Genomic DNA, 21,704 nt, shown 5'->3' with positions numbered 1-21,704 from the left:
TCATCCATATCAGTCTTGACTCCAAAAGTTCCTGCCTCCAGTGGTGGGCATTGCTCAGGAGTCACCTACAGTGGAGCACCCATAGGGATTCTACTTGAAGAAGAAGAGGAAGAGGTTACTCACCTGGTGCAGTAATGATGGTTCTTCGAGATGTATGTCCCTATGGGTGCTCCATGAACCCACCCTCCTCCCCTCTACTTCAGAGTTTTTGTCATTGACTCTGTGGTAGAGAAGGAACTGAGGAGGGTCGCCCGCACATACTGGCTAGCCTCGTGGCAGGTGAGGAGCAGCACATGTGCAGGCAGGTGGACAGCTACAAAAGTTCTCCAACCAGCTGCGCAAGGACTCAGACACACCTACAGTGGAGCACCCATAGGGACACACATCTCAAAGAACCATCATTACTGCACAAGGTGAGTAACTTCTTTCCGGGAGTCTTTTCTCCTCTCTCCGTCTCTTCAGTTTATGGCCTGCCTGCAGTAACATGGAGAGATGATTGGGGCTTCTGTCAGTTTGTTTAGTGCTACTTGGATTGCATTGCATGATCAGACCAAGGGATTCTACAGGATCTTCACTTGGGGCTCTATGGTGCATGGCAGGAGGAGCGCCGATTTGGCAGTTCGGGCAGGAGTCTGAGCACCCTTTTTTTTTTTTTTTTGCTTGGAGCGGCAAAAATGGTAGAGCCAGCCCTGCGGCGCAGCAAGGATGCGTGCTCAAAATTTTTTACTGATAGGGGAGCACGATCAGAAAAGTTTGGAGACCACTGCTCTAGAGTCACAGCTAGAGTCTCTGACCTAGTTAAAATGCTGCAAAAACATCTTCACTGTTTTTCTTTCTCCTCCAGCATACAAGTCAGCAAGGTGTTAAATGACACACACGTGAGATTCTCTCTCCCACCTAGACGCAAAGAGGCCAAGAGAGTACACATAAAGGCCAATGGGCATAAATCTTCACCACCAATCACAGTATATTATGTCTCTGAGCCATCATGTACTAAAATACAGCCAAACATCGCTTGGGCCAGGTAATCCTTGTTTTTGTTTTATATTATGTTAATATTAGAAAACTTAACTGGCTGCCAGGTCCTCGACTGGTATAAATTGGGATACCTGTATTGGATTTCAGTGAAGCTGTACTCATTTACACAAGATAAGGTTCTGATCTAATAATCCAGTTAATCACCGCTATAACCCATTTGAGTGTATGGCAAGGAAGAATTTAGCCCAATTAATTGAACTGGGCAATATTTCATGTGCAAAGATGATCACTGTAACTGAAAAAAAAAGATACATTTGTGGAAAAGTACAAAACTATTTAACGCTCCTTAATAGGAAATGAAAAATAAACCTTGGTACTAAACTGAGTTCTGGAATGAAAGTGCCAGGATACCACAAACATATTTTGATTTTCCCCCATAATTTATTTTGGCCATACATTGTGGATTTCCCCTTCAAGACTAGCTGCAGAGTTTCTCCTTGATGTTAAAAGTATCTTTTTTAAAAAAGAAGTGAACTGAACATAAAATGAAAATTCCACTTCCTTGCGTAATATGTATGAAATGCTCCCACTGACTTGTCTTTGGGCCAAAGTGCTAGATGCTTCCTGTGAGGTGCTCTACACCCTCAACTCCTACTAAAAGACAATGGGAATTGTGCATAGTCCTAGGTTGCTCCAGGAGCAGCAAAACAATGTGATGCTCCTTGCTCAAGGTAGATCTTTGGCTTATGCTCTGGCGCTAGCCCTTAGTGAGCACAATTTTGGTTAATACAAGCAAATTCATTGTAGCTACTTGAATGGAAGAAAATGTATGACTAACTGAGAAGTAATATATACCTATAGATTATTAGATCATTTGGGGCTTGCATTGGATCTCTCGTGAGCAAACAGGATTTGCACCATGAAAGAGGCATGTAACTATATCTTATCTTTGAAAGTACTTTCAGTGTAACTTTGTATAACTGAAAAATTAGTCATATAAATTTACCTAGCCCTGCAACTTGTTTTTATTTTATCTATTGTTACCAAGGCAAACCGTTATACACTGTGGCTAATAGTTCCTTCTTGAATAAAACATTTTAAATGTAAACAGGAAAAACAAGATATGTATTTATTTGTGGGGAAAAACTAACATTAACCCCTCAATTTTTTTTTTATAGTGGTGGTCGCAAAATAACCCTCTTTGGGAGAAATTTTAATGTGACAGACAGTGTCATTATTTCAGATGACCAGAGATTAAAATTTACTGTAAGTCTTGAACTCCTTTGCAATAACAAAATATGTGTTTTTAAAGGAATCATTTTTGTTCTTAAGCTCTTTCAAAAGCTTAAGCACATGCTTAACTTTACTCATGTGAGTAGTCCCATTGAATTAAATGGGACTACTCATATCATAAAATGATGTATGTGTTTAAATATTTGCAGTCAGGGTCTAAAATAGTTAATTCCCATGCATAGTTCTCCAAGGCCTTAAAGTTCTAAGGATTCTCCCTCCGATTTTTCTGTTTCTTCACTTCCTGAAAGGCCTTGCATTCCAGCAACACTCTCCATCACCAACGTAGATACAGTCTTAGAAGCGTGCATGGCTGGTGCTATGATTGGTGCTTAAAAGAACATAAATGACCAATACAGAAACTACTTCAGATATAGTACACAAAGTATTTCTCTTAAATAGAAGGTTTATCAGTTTCCCATGTGATGTCAGCAGGATTTTAAAGTGCTACTTGAGTGCCTCAGTTTCTTACTGTATGTACCTTGGAGTACTTCAGCACTGAGAGTTTTGCTGTTTTTTTCCTAGGTCTCTGGATGTCCTGGAAGTACTTCTCCATGTAGTTTCCTAACACCAGATGTTAGCCTTTCAAAAGAGTTTAAAAATGTTACTGTGTCACTAAAACTGGAAAATGTCCTTATACCTTGTTTTGAATTAAAATATTATCCTGACCCTATATTTATTGACTATCAACTGCATACTGAGATGGACCCACATCTGGAATTAAAATTATATGTAAGTTTTTAAAAAAATCAAACAAAAATTCACATATGATAGTTTTAAGTTTTACCACATTTAATAATAGTTTCCCGTTTCAAATTTGTTCTCTTCAGAAAAAAAAAGACACCTTAAATATTTCTGAAAATGAGATTAGCGTTACTCTCACTAACATGATGAATAATATGACTTTGGAACGTATCATCTTCAGCGTTCAAAATATTACCGAAACCCGAGATCATACTACTATACTGTGCAAAGGCAACAAGAAAAAAGAAGGCAAGATTGACTTATCCACTGTGAAAGTTTGGGTGAGTAAAAATTCTTTCTGTAGTGATTTAACATTGTTTGGTTTTTATGCTTATAAAATAGGTCCTACGATGTTAATTAGCTGATCATGGATCTCCTTTATAATTAAAGAGTGAAATAGCATTATAATATATCTTACCTAAAATATTTCACAGCCAAGTTGTCTTGCTGTGATGCTACTCATGCTCAGGTTTAGGTGAACTTGCAAGATTTGTCCATGTGTAGCTGAAAAGCTATATGAAAACTTCAAGACCTGTGAGCTATCACAGTGTCTTATGAGGAGTTCAAGGGACTAAGTGCTGCTCCTCTCAACCTCCCTGGAGCAGAACCAATGCAGAAGAGGGAAGGATGCATGCTTTGCAGCTGTGCCATCTGTGCCACCTTCAGGGTGTGGTTGGTTGTAACTGTGAAGCTCCATTGGCTGAAGTAATTCCCCATGGAGGGTGGGGAGGTAATCCAGGGGCTGGGCTACAGAGGTGTGAGCCTAGGTAAGGGAAAGGAAATGACCTAGGTTCGGTGCAAGGCCTCTACCAGAAATGTTGTTTTTCTTTGGTGTTGACTTGAGCCTTACATTTGTCTTTCTGCTAATCAGGGTAGACATCTGTAGTGAAAAGAGCAGTTTTTGTCTGTGAAAACTTGTTTTTACTCTCTTGAAAATGACATTTTTGTTTGCAGTGACTCTGGGGAGTGCAGATATTTGGCTGGTTTGAGGCCAAAATCTGCCTTTGCTTACACCACATTAATTTCAATGTGGCTAGCCTGAAATATAAGTGATGGCAGCGTTTGGCTTATTGTCAGTAGTTTTACATTTTTCACACAGCACAGTTTTGTTCTTTTGGTTTAACATAAGATATGGTAAATGTTATGTTTAGATCAGTTCATATATGTTTTTCCAAACTGCTTCTTCCTTCCCAATGATTTACCTAGTCAGGGTTCATCACTTCAGCTGAAGAGACCAGCTGCTTTATCCACTGAACATGATCTTCTGCAAACATGGACTAGAGTAGCTACATTCCACTAATACAGCTGTCTATTTTTCCATTAGGTCACAGTAGGAAACTTTTCACAGGAAGTTCAAAAGAAATCATCGCACAAGTATTTGTATGTTCTGTCTTTGCTCCCTATCTTATTACTGGGTGTAATTGTTGGTAAGTACTGTTATGCATTACCCTGTAATTTGATTTGCTGAAAGAGATAATTACTGTGTATACCTTAAAATTATTTGGGATTGTCCAGGATGATCACAGAAAGTCTGATATTTTTCCCAGGTTCAGTTGGGAACAGCTAGGTAGATTATTTTGCTCTGGTGGTAAAGTTCATCATCACAGACTATAAGATGTAACAAGGCTGTTTCAGTACCCAGTTCTTCCAGGAAATGCACCATGTGGCCATGCAAGATCTAGGAACTATAGCCCAGATCCTCAAATGTCTTTAGGTGCCTAATTCCCATTGAAATCAGTGGGAGTTGGATGGCTATATACCTCTGGTGATCTGAGCCTACATTCCTACATCACAAGTTAGCACCTTCCCAGTTGTCAAAACAAAGCTCCCCAAGGGCGAGTGTCTCCAGCACAGTTGCTTATCATCAAATAATGGTTGTGATCATCCCATTTTAGATGATTCATGAGTTTAATTAATTGTAGTTAGTTTGGTCAGGTGTTTATTTCTCACCCATTCTTTACATTATTTTAATTCTGCCATATTTTTACTCCATCATGTTTTGTAGTGAGAGGCATGTCTCAGCCTTTACTGCTACCCTTGTCAATGCCTCTCCTCTCTCACAAGTGTTAACTAAGCAATTTGGAAATGTACATGACAACTTAAAATATTTCTCTTGCTTGTAAAATCAGTCACGTTTGAAGAGCTTTATTCCACCGTCTGTCAGATGCTGCTGCTTAGCATGCAGATTTGAGTGTGTTATCTGTTAAAAGAAAGTCAGCCTGATAATTCTGAGATCTAAATAAAAGGAGTGTGTTATTAAAGAGTGCCTTGCACAATGGGATACTATTGTCAGCGGACTGTGTTTTAAGCAGTCGAGCCTAGTTGTCGGAGCAGGAGTCAGGCCTAGTATTCAGAACGGGAATCAGGCCTGGTCGTCGGAGTCTGAAAGCCAAAGCCTCTTGGTAGAGAAAGGATTATAATCAGTAACCAGGGCCGAAGGTCAGAACCCAAGTCAGAGTTCGAATGCCAGAGACTAGGGTTGAGACAGAGTTGGAGTCAGGAGTCAGTGCTGAGGGTCGGATCCAACTTACCAGATGTCAGGGAAGGTAGGAACAGGGCTGTTTCTGAGGCAGGAGCAAGGATGGGACAAGACAGTAACAAGGCTTGGTACAGGGCAATGTCTGGGCTGGATCTGTGGAGGAGCAGGTTGTGGCAAAAGATGAGGCAGAGAATCAGTGGGCCTATGTGTTGAGTAGCCAGTGAGCTACTGCTGCTCCAGAGTTTAAGAACTGGCCTGCTGGCTTCCTCAACCAGTCAGACAGAGTGGTCTGTCAGGAAGCCTCACTGGTTTGTTAAGGTGTCAGGAGTACAGAGCAGGTGCAGTTACAGGGCTTTACTCCTGAGGCCTGGTTCATGACTAGGACTCCTCTGTGCTACTGAAATGGAAATTAATAATAATAATAATTAATACAGAAGAATGTTACTAGAGATCCTTTTTTTCTTACACTCATTTTCATTTTATTGTTAGTATTGGTATATAAAGCAGATTTGTTCATGTTATTTCTATATTAAATATCTAATACAATTTTCTTTCAATTTTTTTTAGTGGCAATCATAGTAACTAGGTACAAATCCAAACAGTTAACCCGTAAACTGAGTCAACAAATTGAACTGTTAGAATGTGAAATTCGGAAAAAAATACGTGATGGTAGGTCTGCACAGCTTTCTTTTGTTTAATAAATATATCATTTCTGAAATTAAAGTGCCATGAAGAGACTCACATTTTTTAAATATTTTGTTTCATAGGCTTCATTAAACAGAAATAGAATAGTTTGGAATGTGAATATTAGAATTTCTTGTTAATGTTGGTGTGCAGTAGGAGCTAATTCTAGAAGCTAATAGCATTGCGTGTAATAATTTACTTCAGCAAAATTGAAGATAAAAAAACTGCATCCAATCAATGTTTTCCATCCCCCAGAGATTCAACTAGAAAAATAATGCATCAAGTCTTAGAACTGTTTTTAAGAACACCTTTTCAGGGTCACATTGAAAGCTGAGAAGATAATTTTGTGTTATCAAAACTAACATTCCAGGGGGTTGTTATTTCAGGATTTGCAGAGCTACAGATGGATCAATTAGATGTGGTGGATAGTTTTGGAACTGTTCCCTTCCTCGACTACAAACATTTTGCTCTTAGAACTTTCTTCCCAGAGGTAAATGGTTGCTAGTCTTTTAGGTGTAATCCTTCCATGGTAATGAAGGTAGTTATCAAGTAAGGACCAAATTTGATTTTCACAGGAGGCCTTGTATACTACTCCAAATCCAGTAGAATAGTGCAGGGCAAACACTGCAGGGGAGTGCTTAGATCTGTTGATCATAGGTTCTGTAAAACTTCATATGCTCTAAGTCTAAATTTTTAAATTAAATTAACCCTAGTGTCCCCTTAATTCATATGTGTTTAATGATTGTGTGTGCCATGCAAGAGTCTCTCATAGCCTTGCCTCACTAGATCTGCCTCCCTTCATGAGACTACTATTCCTAAACCTGCATTTTATCTGTTGCTTTTTATCTCTCACATGCTCACCTGTCTGTACAAAACTTAATTAAGTTAACTTAAACAGTTCGGCTAACATGTTTATATCATTGGCTCAACTTTAAGCCTGTGCTTTAATGTTATCCTAAATAGGGACTGGGCTTAAGCAAGTGTTTATATGTTTTCTGAACTGGGGCCAGTGTTACTTGCAACATCATGACATTTAATAGCATGAGAAGAATGGGGAAAATAATTTCCCTGGAATAGCTGGAATGATCCCAAACTGGGGAAGAAAATACCAGTCTCAAATATCTTTCAAAGTTATATTATGAGACTAACCAAAGCCCATGAGTTTTTAGTACACATACTAATCTTCTAAGAGTATCAATATGAACAACTGCTTTTCAAAAACAAATACTTACACAGAAAATATTTTGTTGTATAGCTGGCTCAAAGGAGAAGATGGCCCTAGATGGTTTGTATAGTGCCTAATACAATGGGGTCCCAAAATTGACACTATAATGTGAATATTAAATATGAATAACAATAAAACTTTCCAAATCTGATATAGATCTCATTTATACCAGAGTAAATCAGGACTAACTCCACCAAAATCAATGGACTTACCCAAGCTGCAACTGGGAGATCATAATAGGGCTCCTGTTGCTATAAATTCTGCATGGTTTCCTTTTGTTTTCTTTTTTTACCAGGAATATTAACATGACAATATTATCATTATTTTTAGGAGTTCATCTGTTCTTTCTGCTTACTCCTCATCAAAAATCTTAACTCTCTTATGAAACAAACAGGATGGGGTTTATAATGTGTCATTTGCTATCAAAGTGGTCAGGGTGACAACTAGCGTACGCCACACTTATCTCATGTATTTAAAAATATATTATATGACCATTTCAACTTCCCATGTTTTGTTACTTAATCCCATATCTAGCCACCATGGCTTTGATTTTCATTATTAACTCTGGTATTTTAACTTCTGCTTGTGTTTTGTTATTTATATATGTATATTAAAAACCTTATTACATTTCTGTATATTTAACCCTAATTTTTACCCAGGTTTTCATGCTTTCCTTCTCTGTCTCTATCCTTTTCCTGAACTGTTTTGTTTAACCTTAACCATGTCTGCTTTCTGTAATTGTTTTTTACCTTTACCACATTGTGTGTGTGTGTATGTGTTTTGGTGTTGTGTGGGGGTGCTTATGGAAGAGAGGCGGTGGAAATGGAAGGGCGAGGATGGAGGGAGAGGCTAATGGAGAAGGAGAACTACAAAGGCTAATAGGCATGTGGAAGAGGAAAGAGTGGGAGGAAAAGTTGGGATAAGGATCAGGGGACAGGAGCAGGAGGAGTGGCAAGATAGAACACACAGGAAGAATTCTCTGTGTCAATGAAAAAGTGGATAACAGTAAATGCCAACAGAAAAGTCTATTAAGTGCCTCTGAATGAGTTTGGAGGCCAAACATCCTGATTGGGAGAAATACAGGCTCTGTGAAGGCCTGGTACTCCCTGCTGCTAGGAAACTGGGGTCTTTTAAGATTTGCCCTTGGAAAACTTCTGCTAACTGCTAACAAGGCTTGCAGCACAGTGCTGGTCAGGGGTCAGTGGGACCCAGTGTCCCCTATGGCTCCTCTGTGGTTTAATAATACGGACTTGCCTCAAGGGGTTGTGGCAGACTTAATTCATGAACTTTGAGATCCATTGTTAGTAAGTGTATTAAAAGTGTCAGCAGTAATAATAACTGCAGAGAAAAACTCTACATTTGGCTAAGCCCAGGGGTCCCTGACATCCAGAAGAGTCATACTATTGCTATAGTGACATCCGGGAGTAATGCATTCTGGGGTGTCCTCACATACCTGGAAAAGCAGCAGATTTTTGTGTGATGATAATAAACAGTCTTTCCTATGGCATATTAGAACATGGCTGCGGTGACTGACCTCCACAGCTGGGAGTGAGGGCATTCAGCAGCATACCAGTAAATCTGGCCTAGCTTAATCCTGAGTTTCTCTTTGCAGTTTTCCTTTATGTTACATGCCAGAACTTTTGCAGAAATCACAGAATACATAAATTGCAGGTGCATTTAGAAGCCCAAATCATCTTTAGTCAGCGAAGTCTGTTGCCTTGGGTACATGCTTAGCCTTTGATATTTCTAACAGTAATACATCACCTGTCTTTTATTTTAGTCAGGCGGCTTTGCATCCATTTTCATTGAAGACATGCACACTAATGTGTCACGGGTAAGTCTATGTAATGTAATTTTACTTTTATTTAGTGGTTATTCTTTTCTGTCTACGTGTGATCATGGTCATCACCACAGAATCTGAGCACCTTCCAAATGATCAGTCAGATTAAATTTTCTCTACATTCCTTCCCATGTGGGGAAAAGTTACATGGCTTTATGTATATAATGTAGTAACATATACGTATATATGAAAACAGGATCTTATAATGGGAAGTATCAGACAACTTTAACTGTAGGTAGTACTGCCTGTATATAAAGAGAGTGTGTGTGTGTGTGTGTGTGTGTGTGTGTGTGCAGATATGCTATGGGTGAAATCCTGGCCCCACTGACATCATTGGCAAAACTCCTATTGATTTCAGTGGGTCCAAGATTGCATCTTGTGTGTTGCTTACCCTCCTTTCTAAGAATTAAGGACCTGTCATACCCAACTACAGTTTGCCTTATTTTTGTTTAACTGTTCCAGAGCAGAGACCCCAGGCAAAAGGATGAAAGCCTCACCATGTTGAATGCTTTAATTTGTAACAAGGATTTTCTTGTTACTGTCATTCACACCCTTGAAAAACAGAAAAATTTCTCTGTGAAAGACAGGTATGGTATGATTTTGCCTTATAATCTTCAAGACATAGAATTAAGAGAAAAATGACATGGATTATGACACACACATCTAGTTTTCACTACATACAAAGCAAATTTAAGCTTTTCCAAAGTATTTTTCCTTGTTCTTCGCCTGAAACAGGCCATTAAAAAGAGATCAGCAGATTTATAGATGCCTATAGACACTGAACTAGCAAAATACTTCACCTCAGAGCAAGCAGTTCTTGCTTTATAATTTGGAACTTTTCTTTCATTGAAATGGAAACTATTCAGATACACAAAATACATTTTTTTTAAATTGCTGAATGGGATGATCCTGTGTACTTTAAATTTTATAGACTTTAGTGGGTGTTTGGGGTACCTAAAAAATGAAGGTTCAGCATATAGGCATAACTGAAAGGTGTATGTTTATTTGAACTAATTTCACAGTAAGCTGTTATGAAAGGCTTAGGATCACCTTTCTATTGTCATAGATTTGAAAGGCAAATTCCAGACCTTTTAGCTAAAACTTTTTCGTTTTTTTGTAAACAGGTGCTTGTTTGCATCCTTCTTGACTATTGCACTACAAAGTAAACTAGTCTACCTAACCCATATTCTAGAAGTCTTGACCAGGGACTTGATGGAGCAGTCTAGCAATATGCAACCTAAGCTCATGCTAAGGCGCACAGAATCTGTCGTAGAAAAACTGCTGACAAATTGGATGTCTGTTTGCCTTTCTGGTTTTCTTCGGGTAAGTTTGACATCTTTCCACCACCTTAGACACTAGAATAAGGAATATTTTCAACATAGCATATGCTAACTTCTTCCATGCAGAACTCATGAGAGATCTGTTTGTGCATGAAACCTAACTTTCTATCCTGATCACTAACTTTCTATCCTATTACTATCCTGATCACTTATATAGAGAGCTGTCATTATGCAAAGGTAAGAAAAGAGCAACTGTATAAATGATGCTAACAATCTGTACTTGGGTTGGACTGCAGGTAATTTTGAAACTCTGACATTTTCTTCTGTTACTTCACAGATTATCATCCAAACCCCATCAGATATTTTCTTGTCATGGCAGAAGTTTCACATTGTGGTTAGAATGCAATGTGTATCCTCCTCCTCAAAAGCTATTATAGAGCTATGCTTTGAGAGAGTTTAAAGGGAGGCTGTCATTTTGAAAACCTCACTTCTGTTTGAATTTTTTTTGCCTATTGTTGTTACAGCTAACACCTATGATTAATAGAACTGTAAGAGGTTGGGGAGAAATGATCCCTCTCATTTTACAGTTTGTTTAATTTAGTCCATTTGGTTGCATTTTGTGTGCAGACAATTTTGTTGTTTGAGGTTGTACTTCCTGTTTTGTGCACTAATATGATGACATCTCTCTCGTGCCCGGTTTTGCAGGGAGCTCACATGCTTTGCCCTAGGGGCTGCAAAATACAGCAGCAGGGTAGTTCGAAGCTGGCAACTTTCCTCGGACCCAAGTATAGAGCGAGGGGACAGTCAGAGAAAACCTGTTCTTTACATCCCAGTCCTCTTCATGGGGCTGAGGAGCAATGGTAGCTTGGGATGGTAGAGTGACCAACACAGGGTTGGGGAGTGAGTGATGTCTGAGAGAAGATGACAGGTCCCTCTGAGAGCTCCAGAGGCGAGCTAAGCCGGGCCAGAAGAGGCAGGGGAGGCAGGCTTTCTCCACTAGCTGCCTGCCTGTGCCCAGCATGGGGCTCTGAACAGTCATGGCAGGAGCCCCAGGTGGCTCTTCCCATTTGAGTAAGAGAAACATGAGTTGGGTGGGGAGTTACGAAAGAACAGATCAACCTGCACAGAAAGTATTTTTAATTGCAGGAAAGCTGAGCAACTTGACTAAAAAGGAAGTTAGTTTGACTGGCTTCAAAGTGTTGGTGTCCCACTAGAGTTCCAATGGGAATGCAGAAGAAAGAACTAAAGCTGTTGCTTGTTTGTGTTTGGTCTTATTTCTTAGGAGACAGTTGGAGAACCATTCTATAAGCTTGTGACCGCCCTCAACCAGAGGATAAACAAAGGGCCGGTAGACGTAATAACTTGCAAAGCCCTGTATACACTAAATGAAGACTGGCTTCTGTGGCAAGTGACCGAATTCAAACCAGTGGTATGTTTGCCAAGCTGCTTTTCCTTCAAATACTGAAATGTTTTGAAAGAACTCACAACATTCTTCTTATGGAAGGATGCTAAATGGAGTCTCTTAGATACTCCAGTGATGGTGGTGATATAAGTACCTAGATAGATAAAAATGGGCAGAAAACAAAATTATTATTAACACAGTTTCAAAACACAGTAGATGTGAATTAACCCACGTTTCACCAATCTGATACCTTCTGCTTCATAGCAGTGATCTAATAGCCAAGCTCGTGATACTTCAAGTTATTCTTATTAAAAATTATACTATAGAACATTTGCAAGTACACGATGAGGTATTGAAATAAATATTTAAAACCAGATTAGATTTATCAACAGTACACAGGAAATTTTGTGATGCTGGATACCTGTGATTTTATTGTGCTTGCTTACTCAATAATCCTCAAAATTCAGTAATTCACTGTGGGCTTTCCTGTCATTAACTGCAAATTAGTAAAGTTGTAGTGTGGTGGATTTTAATTTGTTGCCTTAATAAAAACAAGGTCCCTATGAAACTTAGTTAAATCATAAAATTCCAGGGTGGCGGTGTCAGAACTTTCCTCTATGCATAGATTTGTTACATTCATCAAAACAAATACAACGTTCTTACCATTTTGCACTTATTGCACTTATTGCTGAATTACCAAGATATCCTTTTTAAAAAAAAATGATTGCAAAAAGGTAATTAAACATGTTCTGTTTCCTGTGTGCTATGAATCCTTGGGTTTTCTAGGTTTTTTACTGATTTGTAACAAATATTTGGTGCTGCACATTTAACGTTCTGTGATAAAGATAGGTTTTATATGTTATAGCTAAAATTATTAACTGTCTAGATCAGAGGTTTCCCAACTGTGATCCATGCACCAAATGCTAGTGGTCCACAGAGAAGTGGCTAGTTCCATGGCATTGGTTCTCCTCCTTATTTCTAGCTCTAAAATACATTGAAAGATGTTTAACACTATAATAAGGGTGAGATTTGAAAAAGCACCTAAGAGACGTAAGTACTGAGCTCTCAATGAAAGCTAATCTAATACTTTCTTGGTTTTTCAAGTATGCATTTGCTGCTGTTGCCGTGTGGCCATTATGCTATCAGAAAAGGGAAGGGAAATGGTTTGTGCAATACTACATTGCTGAGTTGGTCTGTGTGATTGGAAATGGAAGGGGAAGTGAGAGACTGATAACTTTTGTTAGAATGTTCCAATACCCTGTTCCAGGTTCACTCAGTCTGGCCCAGAGTTAAACATATATTTAAAACAGAAAATTACACAAACTTGAGCCTGATCCCAGAGTAGTATTTGATGGAATCTGTGGGTTTGAAAAGTGAAAAAAGGAAACACAAACTTTGGAACTGAAGACTTCAGGTGTGGAAGAGCAGACAGTTGGAAGATGCAGATTACTATCAAAATGAATGACCTTTCTTTGAAACAAATTAGCCCTGTCCAATAGGAGTGTGAGGTCTAACATGGACCGGTCAACCAACAGCATCCTACTAAATGGAAAACAAAGCTTTATGATAGCAGACTGAATATTTTGAACAATCAAGTCTACTTTACCGACAAGAAAGAGAAAGGTCCTCCAAGGCATCACTGAGTGATTGGCTCTTGGAAGCCTTATCCCTGAACAGAGAGGAGCAGCAATGTTATGAGAAGTAGGCCTACCGCATAAGAGTGAAATACATCCAGTAGTTTCCAAATAAAACATCCTGGATATGTTAACTTTGGTCACATTTTATTAGATCTAGGAAAACTAGATGAAGGCCATGTGATTTATGAAGATACTCATCAGCAGCCATTGCATCCAAGCAATCCCCAATAGAAAGCCAGAAGTATGAACTGTGGCGATCAGAGAGAATTCTGAATTATAAATGCGACTAATAGTGAGCGTCCCCTCCATTGATAATACTTATCTAATCTTAGACTAAATTCTATAGCACTGTTTGACAGTTCTAGAACCTCTTGGTGGCTCATTATGCCTGCAGCCCTAGAAAACTCATATTCTCCTTTTCTTTATCCTCCCACTCCCTCAGGTTCCCCAGTTTCCACCATTTATTTCAGTCCTGTGTTGGTTTGTTCAGGCTTCTGAGTGTCACGTTGCTGGATTTGGCTTCTTTCTTCATTGTTCTGCATAGTATTTCTCTAGCTCAGGGGTGGGAAAACTTTTTGACCCAAAGACCACATCTGGGTGGGGAAATTGCATGCAGGGCCATGAATGTAGGGCTGGGGCAGGGGGTTGGGGTGCGGGAAGGAGTGTGGGGTGCAGGAGAGGATGTGGGCTGCAGGAGGGGGCTCAGGGCAGGGGGTTGGGGTGCAGGAGGGGTACAGAGTGCAGCAGGGGGCTGAGGGAAGGGGGTTGTGGTGTGGGAGGGGTGCAGCAGGGGGGTCAGGGCAGGAGATTGGGGTGCAGGAGGGATGCAGGGTGTGGCATGGGGTTGGGGTGCAGGAAGGGGGCTCAGGGCAGGGAATTGGGGTGCGGGCTGCCCGAGGGGTTCGGGGTGCGGGCTCTGGCCCAGCACCGTTTACCTGGAGCGGTTCCAGGGTGGCAGTGGCACAGAGCAGGGCTAAGACCGGCTCCCTGCCTGTCCTGGCCTCGCACCACTCCCGGAAGCGGCCGGCACCACGTCCTTGTGGCCCCTGAGGGATGGGGTGCAGAGGCTCCGTGCTCTGCCTTCCCCTGTAGGTACCTTCCCCGAAGCTCCCACTCCCATTGGCCGCAGTTCCCTGATCCCGGCCAATGGGAGCTGTGGGGGGGGGGGGGGTATTTGGAGCAGTGGTGTGGGGCCCATGGCACCACGGGGGTGGCAATCCTGCAGGCCAGATCCAAAGCCCTGACAGGCCAAATCCGGCCTGCGGGCTGTAGTTTGCCCACCCTTGCTCTAGCTCATCCTTTTTCTCTTTTTCCAGGTGGGTGTGCATATTATCACTTACCACGGACGTCACATTGGTGGCATCCTTAAAGTGTGTCCTAAATATGTCCATTGTCATCTTACCGTGTTTGATGCCTTAGTTTGGTTTGCTCTGTTTAGAATTTCTGCTATTGAAAGAAACTCTTTCCAATGGATTCTTAACATCTTCCTCAGACAGTTATTTTGGAATGAGTTGAGTATATCAATTTACGTTGTAGATTTCCATGACTCTGCTCCATAAAGGAGGACATGATTTTAGTGTTATAAATTCATACTTTTGTGTCAGTGCTAATCATGCTACTTCTCCAAATCTTTTCAAGTTTATGAAGATTGTTTGCTGCTTTTGATATTCATTATGAGACAACTGGCATGGTGTCACCATCATTGTACATCTCACAACCTATATAACTGATATGACTTACTTCTAGTGTTTCTTCATCCACTCTAGTGGTTACTTTAGCCCAGTGGTCCCCAACCTTTTTGGCTGGCGGGCGCCAGCCGAAGGACCACTGCAGCGGTGGAGCACCCGCCAAAATGCCGCCGAAGCGTCATCATTGAGAGGCGTCCCTGCCAAAATGCCGCTGAAATTCGATGGCATTTCGGCGGGTGCTCTCCCGGGAGCCAGGACACGGGCGCATTAAGTTGGGGACCCCTGCTTTAGCCATATATTTTGTCTTCCCCTTGTTGATGAACAAGCCAACTTGTTTGACCATATCAGCCAAAAGCTGAGTATTTTCTTTGATTAACTGATGGGTTGAACTAAGCTGGACAGTGTCCTCAGCAAATATGTTGTCATCCAATTGTGCTTTATCATGTGTCCATTAAATTCTTCAGTTGACTTCAGCAGTTACTTTCATAACATAGTCAATGACCAGTGCAAACAATAGTGGGGACATAATACAATCTCTCTGTACGCTGTCAAAAGCCTTGTGGAAATTTATAAAACTGATAACAAGCTGTGCTTGCCACTCCATACTTTGCTCTGTAATATGTCTGAGAACAACAATATGGCCTGCACCTGATCTCAGGGGTCTAAAATATGCTTGTTTCTCTCTACGTTGAAAAGCTATTTGGTTCTTGATACATTCCAGGCTGATGTTGCACATGATTTTCCCAGGCACTAAGAGTAATGGGATTCCTCTCCAGTTACTAGTATCAGGGGGTAGCCGTGTTAGTCTGTATCACAAAAACAACAGGGAGTCTGGTGGCACCTTAAAGACTAACAGATTTATTTGGGCATAAGCTTTTGTGGGTAAAAAATCCACTTCTTCTGATACATCTCCAGTTACTGCAGTTGGTTAGGTCACCTTACTTTGGCAATTTTACTATAAGCCTCTCTTTGCTGGGTTGGGTTCTTTTTCTCCATTCCATATTCTGTCCAGAAACACAAGGAAAATCTGGAGGGCTGTTTCATCACTTGCTTTAAGCATCTCTCCACTATTATTATCCTCTTCTGCTGCTTTCCCATTTTTGAGTTTACTGATGGCTTTTCTAACTTTTTCCCATTGTAATATCTCCTAAATCAATAGGCAGCTCTAGGAATAGGTCTTCATCATATATTTCTAGTAATTTGCTCGGGCTTGGTCTTTTAGGCTCGAACAAGAGATCAGCTTCATGTGAAGAATATGATGGGGATTGGTCAAATCCATAAGGAAGCCCATGTCATGAAAAGTGCCTGGCTCAAGGTCATATCAGTAATGAAAATAGGACTTTGGACGGTGAGAACAATGTATGAAACTACTAAAACTGCCCAAGTAATTAAAGAAATGGATAGATACCACCTTGATGTCCTTGAAATCAGTGAGTGTAGATGGATAGGGCTGAAAAAACTACACTTCAGAGGAACAAATAACACCATCATCTTCAAGAATGTGGATGATCGACATGAAGCTGTTGTAGCAATCTTGATGTTGAATGAAGCAGATCAGACGCCGACTGAGTGGGAATCAGTCAATGGAAGTATTATTAGAGCTTGCTTTCAGACTCGATTATTCAAACTATCAGTCATACAGTGCTATGCACTAACCAATGAAAAGCAAGATGAGGAAAAAAATGCTTTTCATGATTTGTTACAGGATGTGTTAACAAAGGTCCCAAAACATGATATCATAGTGACTATGGGTGATTTCAGTACAAAGTAAAAATTTACAGTGTAAACTACCCAATGATAGGTGGAACAATATTTTCCTACTAAAGTCCAACATGGTACTCCCCAGGTGATACTACAAAGAACCAGATAGATCATATCTGTATTTAAAAAAATGTTTTGCAGCTCATACGTGCATACAGGGGAGCAGACGTGGGCAGTGATCATAACCTTTGTATTACTTAATTGAAGATCAAGTTACAGAGGATGAAGAAAGTTAAAAGACAACTGTGCATCAATAGCGCACAATTAAAAGACTGAAACACAAAAAGCAGGGCCGTCCCTAGCCATTTTGGTGCCCTACGCAGCCCCCCATGGGGGGGCTCTGTGGGGTCCCAGGCCTCTGGGGTGAGGCCTGGCCCCAGGCCTCCATGGGGGGAGAGGCTGGGGGGAAACAGCCCCCTGGCCCCAGCCTCTTCCCATCCCCTGGCTCCCAGCCTTGGGGAGGGGGGGCAGGGGGAACCACCCCCCAGCACTCACCAGCAATGAGGCTGGGAGCCAGGAGAGCAGAGCAGGCTGGGGCCAGGTCGCTCCACTTACCACGCGGTGAGTGCAGGCCCCTCCCCTGCAGCAGTCCTCAGGGGAGTGGGGGCGGACCAGGGGCATGGGCTTTGGGGAAGGGGTGGAGTGGGGGCAGGACTGGGGCGGAGCAGGGGTGGGGCTTGGGGGAAGGTGTGGAGTGGGGGCGGGACTGGGGCGGAGCAGGGGTGGGGCTTTGGGGAAGGGGTGGAGTGTGGGCAGGACTGGGGCAGAACAGGAGCAAGGGTTTTGGGGAAGGGGTGGAGTGGGGGCAGAGCAGGGATGAGAAGAGGTGGGGCTGGGGCGGAGCAGGGGCGGGGGCCATGGAGAAAAGGTGAAGCAGGGGCTGGAGCAGCACACAGCTGCACAGAGCACCAGGAAATGTGGTGCACCAAATTTCCTGGTGCCCTACACTGCCACGTATTTTGTGTATGGGTAGGGACGGCCCTGAGAAAAAGTGTTTTTCAGCTTGAACTGAAGAACAGGTTCAGTGTTTTAATGGCGTTAACTGAAGAGAACTAAGACATTGATGCTCTATGGGAAATCATCAGAGTGTGCTGTCTGGAAAGTGCAAAGACACTTCTAATAACAATGAACTCTAAAAGGGACGACTGGATTAGTGATGCTACTTGGCTGGCAGTAGGAAAGAGAAGTGTACAACAACCCAAAAACTGTTAAATGCTAAGACATGAGGAGACAAGCAAGTGGCAAGAAGAATACAGAGCTCTGGACAGAGAAGTAAAAGGAGTGCCAGCAGAGCTAAAAGGGCATATTAGTAAAATGTCCAGGGGCTGACGATGCTAGCCCAAGAGGTGACTGTACAATCTTGTAAAAGACATCAAATAGCTAAGAGGAAACTTTAGCAGTGGAGACCGTATTAAAGGTGCAAATGAAAAGACTCTTAGCACAGAAGAACAAAGGAAAAGATGGACAGAACATTTTCAGTAAAATGGCCTAGTCTAATTTCTCCATGTCTATTGCATTTTGTAGTCTGAGAGACAGGGGTAGAATGCTAGACTAGTGGGCAGTTTCAGTGGCAAATATAATTTTGCCAGTTCCCTTTTAATGAACAATATACTATCTCAGTTTTTCACGCAGTGTAGTAAATGGAAATGTACTACATACAGAATACTGACAAGACAGAGATTTGAGATACATGTAGAGCTGGAGTAAAAACTGTGTGCTATATGTGGTAACTTTCCTTTTCCCAGGTTATCTTTCTGTTCTTTGACGCAAGAAACATTATTTTGCATACACCTCTGTCTTAAACCACAGCACAGTTACCATCTGCTACTGTTTATTAGCTCAAATGCCTCACTTAACTAGAGCAATCACAATTTGCTTTCATTTACAGAAACAACTGTACGTCTGGAAAAATGTCTTTAAATGTTGAATTCAAACCTCTTTTTTACTTTGTTGGTAGCAAGAAAAAAAATGCTCTTTATTTTCCCTGTCCTTTAGCCAGTTTCCAAGCCAATCTCCAGTCAAGTAGGTCCTTTCCAAAATACTTGTTTTGGTCTCCTTAAAATAGTTGTTAAACCTTTCTTGCAACTTATGTTAATCCTTTGGTGCAGAGTTGTGATTTACTATTGCTAAGCATTTACTTCTAGTGCATGCAATCTCAACTCTGGATATTACTGGGTTACCTTAAATGGCCTGTAATTTCCTCCTGAATCTTTCCTTAAGTTAACTTGTATTTTTCCTTGTTTCTCATGCAAAACCAGAAATAGTAGAAAAATACCTATTAATGTTTCTCCAAGATTTGTGTGCTTCCATCCATGTGTCTGTTTAATGTTGTCTGACCTTTAGTGCCCTTAGCAATCTTAAGAGCCTTTTCATAATTTTATCATCTATGATTTCTTTTTTAGTTTTACAATTTGTGGATAAATGTGGTGCTCATGAAGGTTAGATTCTAATTAAAGCTTGCTCATGCTAGGCATTGAGCAGTCAGGCAAAATCTGATTCATGAAAATTTCAGCTGTAGAGACAGGCAAAATAATTGTTGGTTTTTTTATTGGCAGGTGTACCATTATATCACTCTGATTCTGTGTTTTTAGAGGAGTTTTTTGTTTTATGTATATGCATATGTATGTTGCTTATCATCTGAGCATCTCACACACATCAGTGAATTTATCTCCCTGGCTCCTCTTTGAGGTAGAGAAGTATTATTATGCCCATTTTATGCAAGGTTTAGATCTGTGAATCTATAAATGCTTCAATGCTGCATACTTAAGAGGCTGCCTCTCTCTGTGTGTGATACTGTTACAGCTGCAATCAGTGGAGCATTGGAGTGGGGACACCCTTGGTGTAAAAGAGAGGACATTCTCTGTGAGGGGTCTGATAGATATGGGAGATCTTACTGTATTAAGTTTATGTATCATTGTGGGCCAGGGACTGTATATAATTCCACAGGGGAGTGTGACCACAGCTCCTCCAGGAACGAACAGCAGTGAAGGGTGATTAGGCAAATTCACTCCGGTTGTAACACCTCCAGAGAGGTACTACCACCTGGGGAGGTTCACATATACCAGGTCGAACTGGATTCTTCAGAGGCCAACAGGCAAAGAAAGGACTTTTAGATAAAAAGCCTGAGTTTAAATTGACTTAGGGCTTTCTTCCTTATCTAGCAAATGGACAGGACCTTCTGTCTGAGGCAGGGCCCCAATCCCTTGAGGGACTTGACCTATTAGGGCCTCATAAGACTGGTAGGTGACCTCTGGTAATCTTTTAACATTCTTATAGGAACTTCTATTGTTTTTATGTGATTTCTCTGTAATGCTTTTACCTTAAGAATAAATGTGCTTGCTTATAAAGATCTGGGTGGTAACATAAAACTCCTGGCGATTATGCTGTTCATAGCCTTTGAAGAGAAAGCAAAGCACAGACGGTAGCATGTTTAAGCAGTCTGGTTTGCTGGAAGTATCACAGCATAGGCAGGGAACTGGGCAGCCTGGGGGAAAACCCCAGTCAGGAGGGAGAGAGACACAGGTCTCCACCCAAGAGAAGTGGTGGCTAAGGAACAGGGAGTCTAGAGCAGGTGTCCTTGAGGGACCAAAGAGGGGGAACACAGATTTAGTTACCTGAACTGTGACGGGGGAATCTCAGCTTTTAGACCTATTCTCCCCTCTCATCCACTCTGACTGGAAATAGCTTGAATGTGATTACTTTTAGGGCACACTGCAAGGCCCATCTCTTAGCCAGGGCTGCTGGGGAAGCAGAGGCATGATAGGATCTGATGTTTATATTGGGTTTGATTTTACTGTGGCTGATTATTTTTTGTTTGTGGGATGTGGAGTACCTTCTAGTTTTACTTCCAATTGATTTTATTTTTAAAAATTTGAAAAATGCATCTAGATGCTGTTTTGAATCTATTAATATAAATTGAAATAAAATAAAATAAAATATTGGCTTGAACATGAGAGTGAGAGTCAGGAATTCCTGATTTCTCATCCTAATTCTGGCACTTACTATGTGTCTTTAGGCAAATCACATAATTCTGCTGCATCTTCTTTCTTTATCGGTAACTTAGGAACAGTAATGTTCCCTACTCTACTCTATAGAGATATTTTGAGCATTCATTAGTTACTATTTGGATAGCAGGGTAGAGAGCTAAGTATTTTTATTTATTTTTCCCTATGGTGAAGATAGTTCCTTTGCTTGATTTGCCACATGATGTTGCACGTTTTAGGATGCCATCACAATTATTCTTGAAGCATCAAAAGCTTCATTTTACTCAAAGACAAAAACAGAGCTTTTAAAAGCCACAAGGATCTTCTTTTTCAGGGATGGAACCATAGTGGGCAGATGCCAAGTGGCAAACATGTTTAATTGGCAGTTTGCCACATTACATGCCCTGTTTCCATTCACATAATTACTATCAATGATTGCATTCTCCCCCCATCACCAGTAGCCTGGGGATTCTCTATCAGAGGGAATGGGAGAGTTAAACATAAGTCTGGCCTGCTTGCTCTCCAAAGCATTTTCTATTTCCCTTCCAACTGACTATGCTGCAGACCCAAGTGCTCCATTTATCCAAAGAATGTGGGGAGCACTTGGGCATATTTCTCTACATCTCTGCTAATGTGCCTTGACCCTGAGTTGGAAACTGTCGAAGGGGTGGGGGAGGAATAGCGGGATGTAGCGAGGGGGCATGACCCCCCTC

At 41.1% G+C, this 21,704-nt stretch overlaps 1 protein-coding gene across 1 annotated transcript in view; it reads left to right on the top strand.

Annotated features, from left to right (window-relative positions):
- PLXNC1 (plexin C1) overlaps window positions 1-21,704 on the top strand; it is an 86,931-nt gene that overhangs the window by 43,303 nt on the left and 21,924 nt on the right. The window contains exons 11-21 of the mRNA XM_039496132.1: window positions 845-1,024; window positions 2,157-2,244; window positions 2,794-3,000; window positions 3,099-3,293; window positions 4,337-4,439; window positions 6,059-6,160; window positions 6,562-6,665; window positions 9,181-9,234; window positions 9,703-9,827; window positions 10,365-10,563; window positions 11,803-11,949. Coding sequence (XP_039352066.1) covers window positions 845-1,024; window positions 2,157-2,244; window positions 2,794-3,000; window positions 3,099-3,293; window positions 4,337-4,439; window positions 6,059-6,160; window positions 6,562-6,665; window positions 9,181-9,234; window positions 9,703-9,827; window positions 10,365-10,563; window positions 11,803-11,949 — 1,504 coding nt within the window. The remainder of the gene's footprint in view (window positions 1-844; window positions 1,025-2,156; window positions 2,245-2,793; window positions 3,001-3,098; window positions 3,294-4,336; window positions 4,440-6,058; window positions 6,161-6,561; window positions 6,666-9,180; window positions 9,235-9,702; window positions 9,828-10,364; window positions 10,564-11,802; window positions 11,950-21,704) is intronic.

This window comes from Mauremys reevesii, linkage group 1 (genome assembly GCF_016161935.1).
Source record: "Mauremys reevesii isolate NIE-2019 linkage group 1, ASM1616193v1, whole genome shotgun sequence".
Classification (NCBI taxonomy): domain Eukaryota; kingdom Metazoa; phylum Chordata; order Testudines; family Geoemydidae; genus Mauremys; species Mauremys reevesii.
Note: the sequence above shows the minus strand (reverse complement) of the source record. Positions and strands in the feature narration are given on the sequence as shown.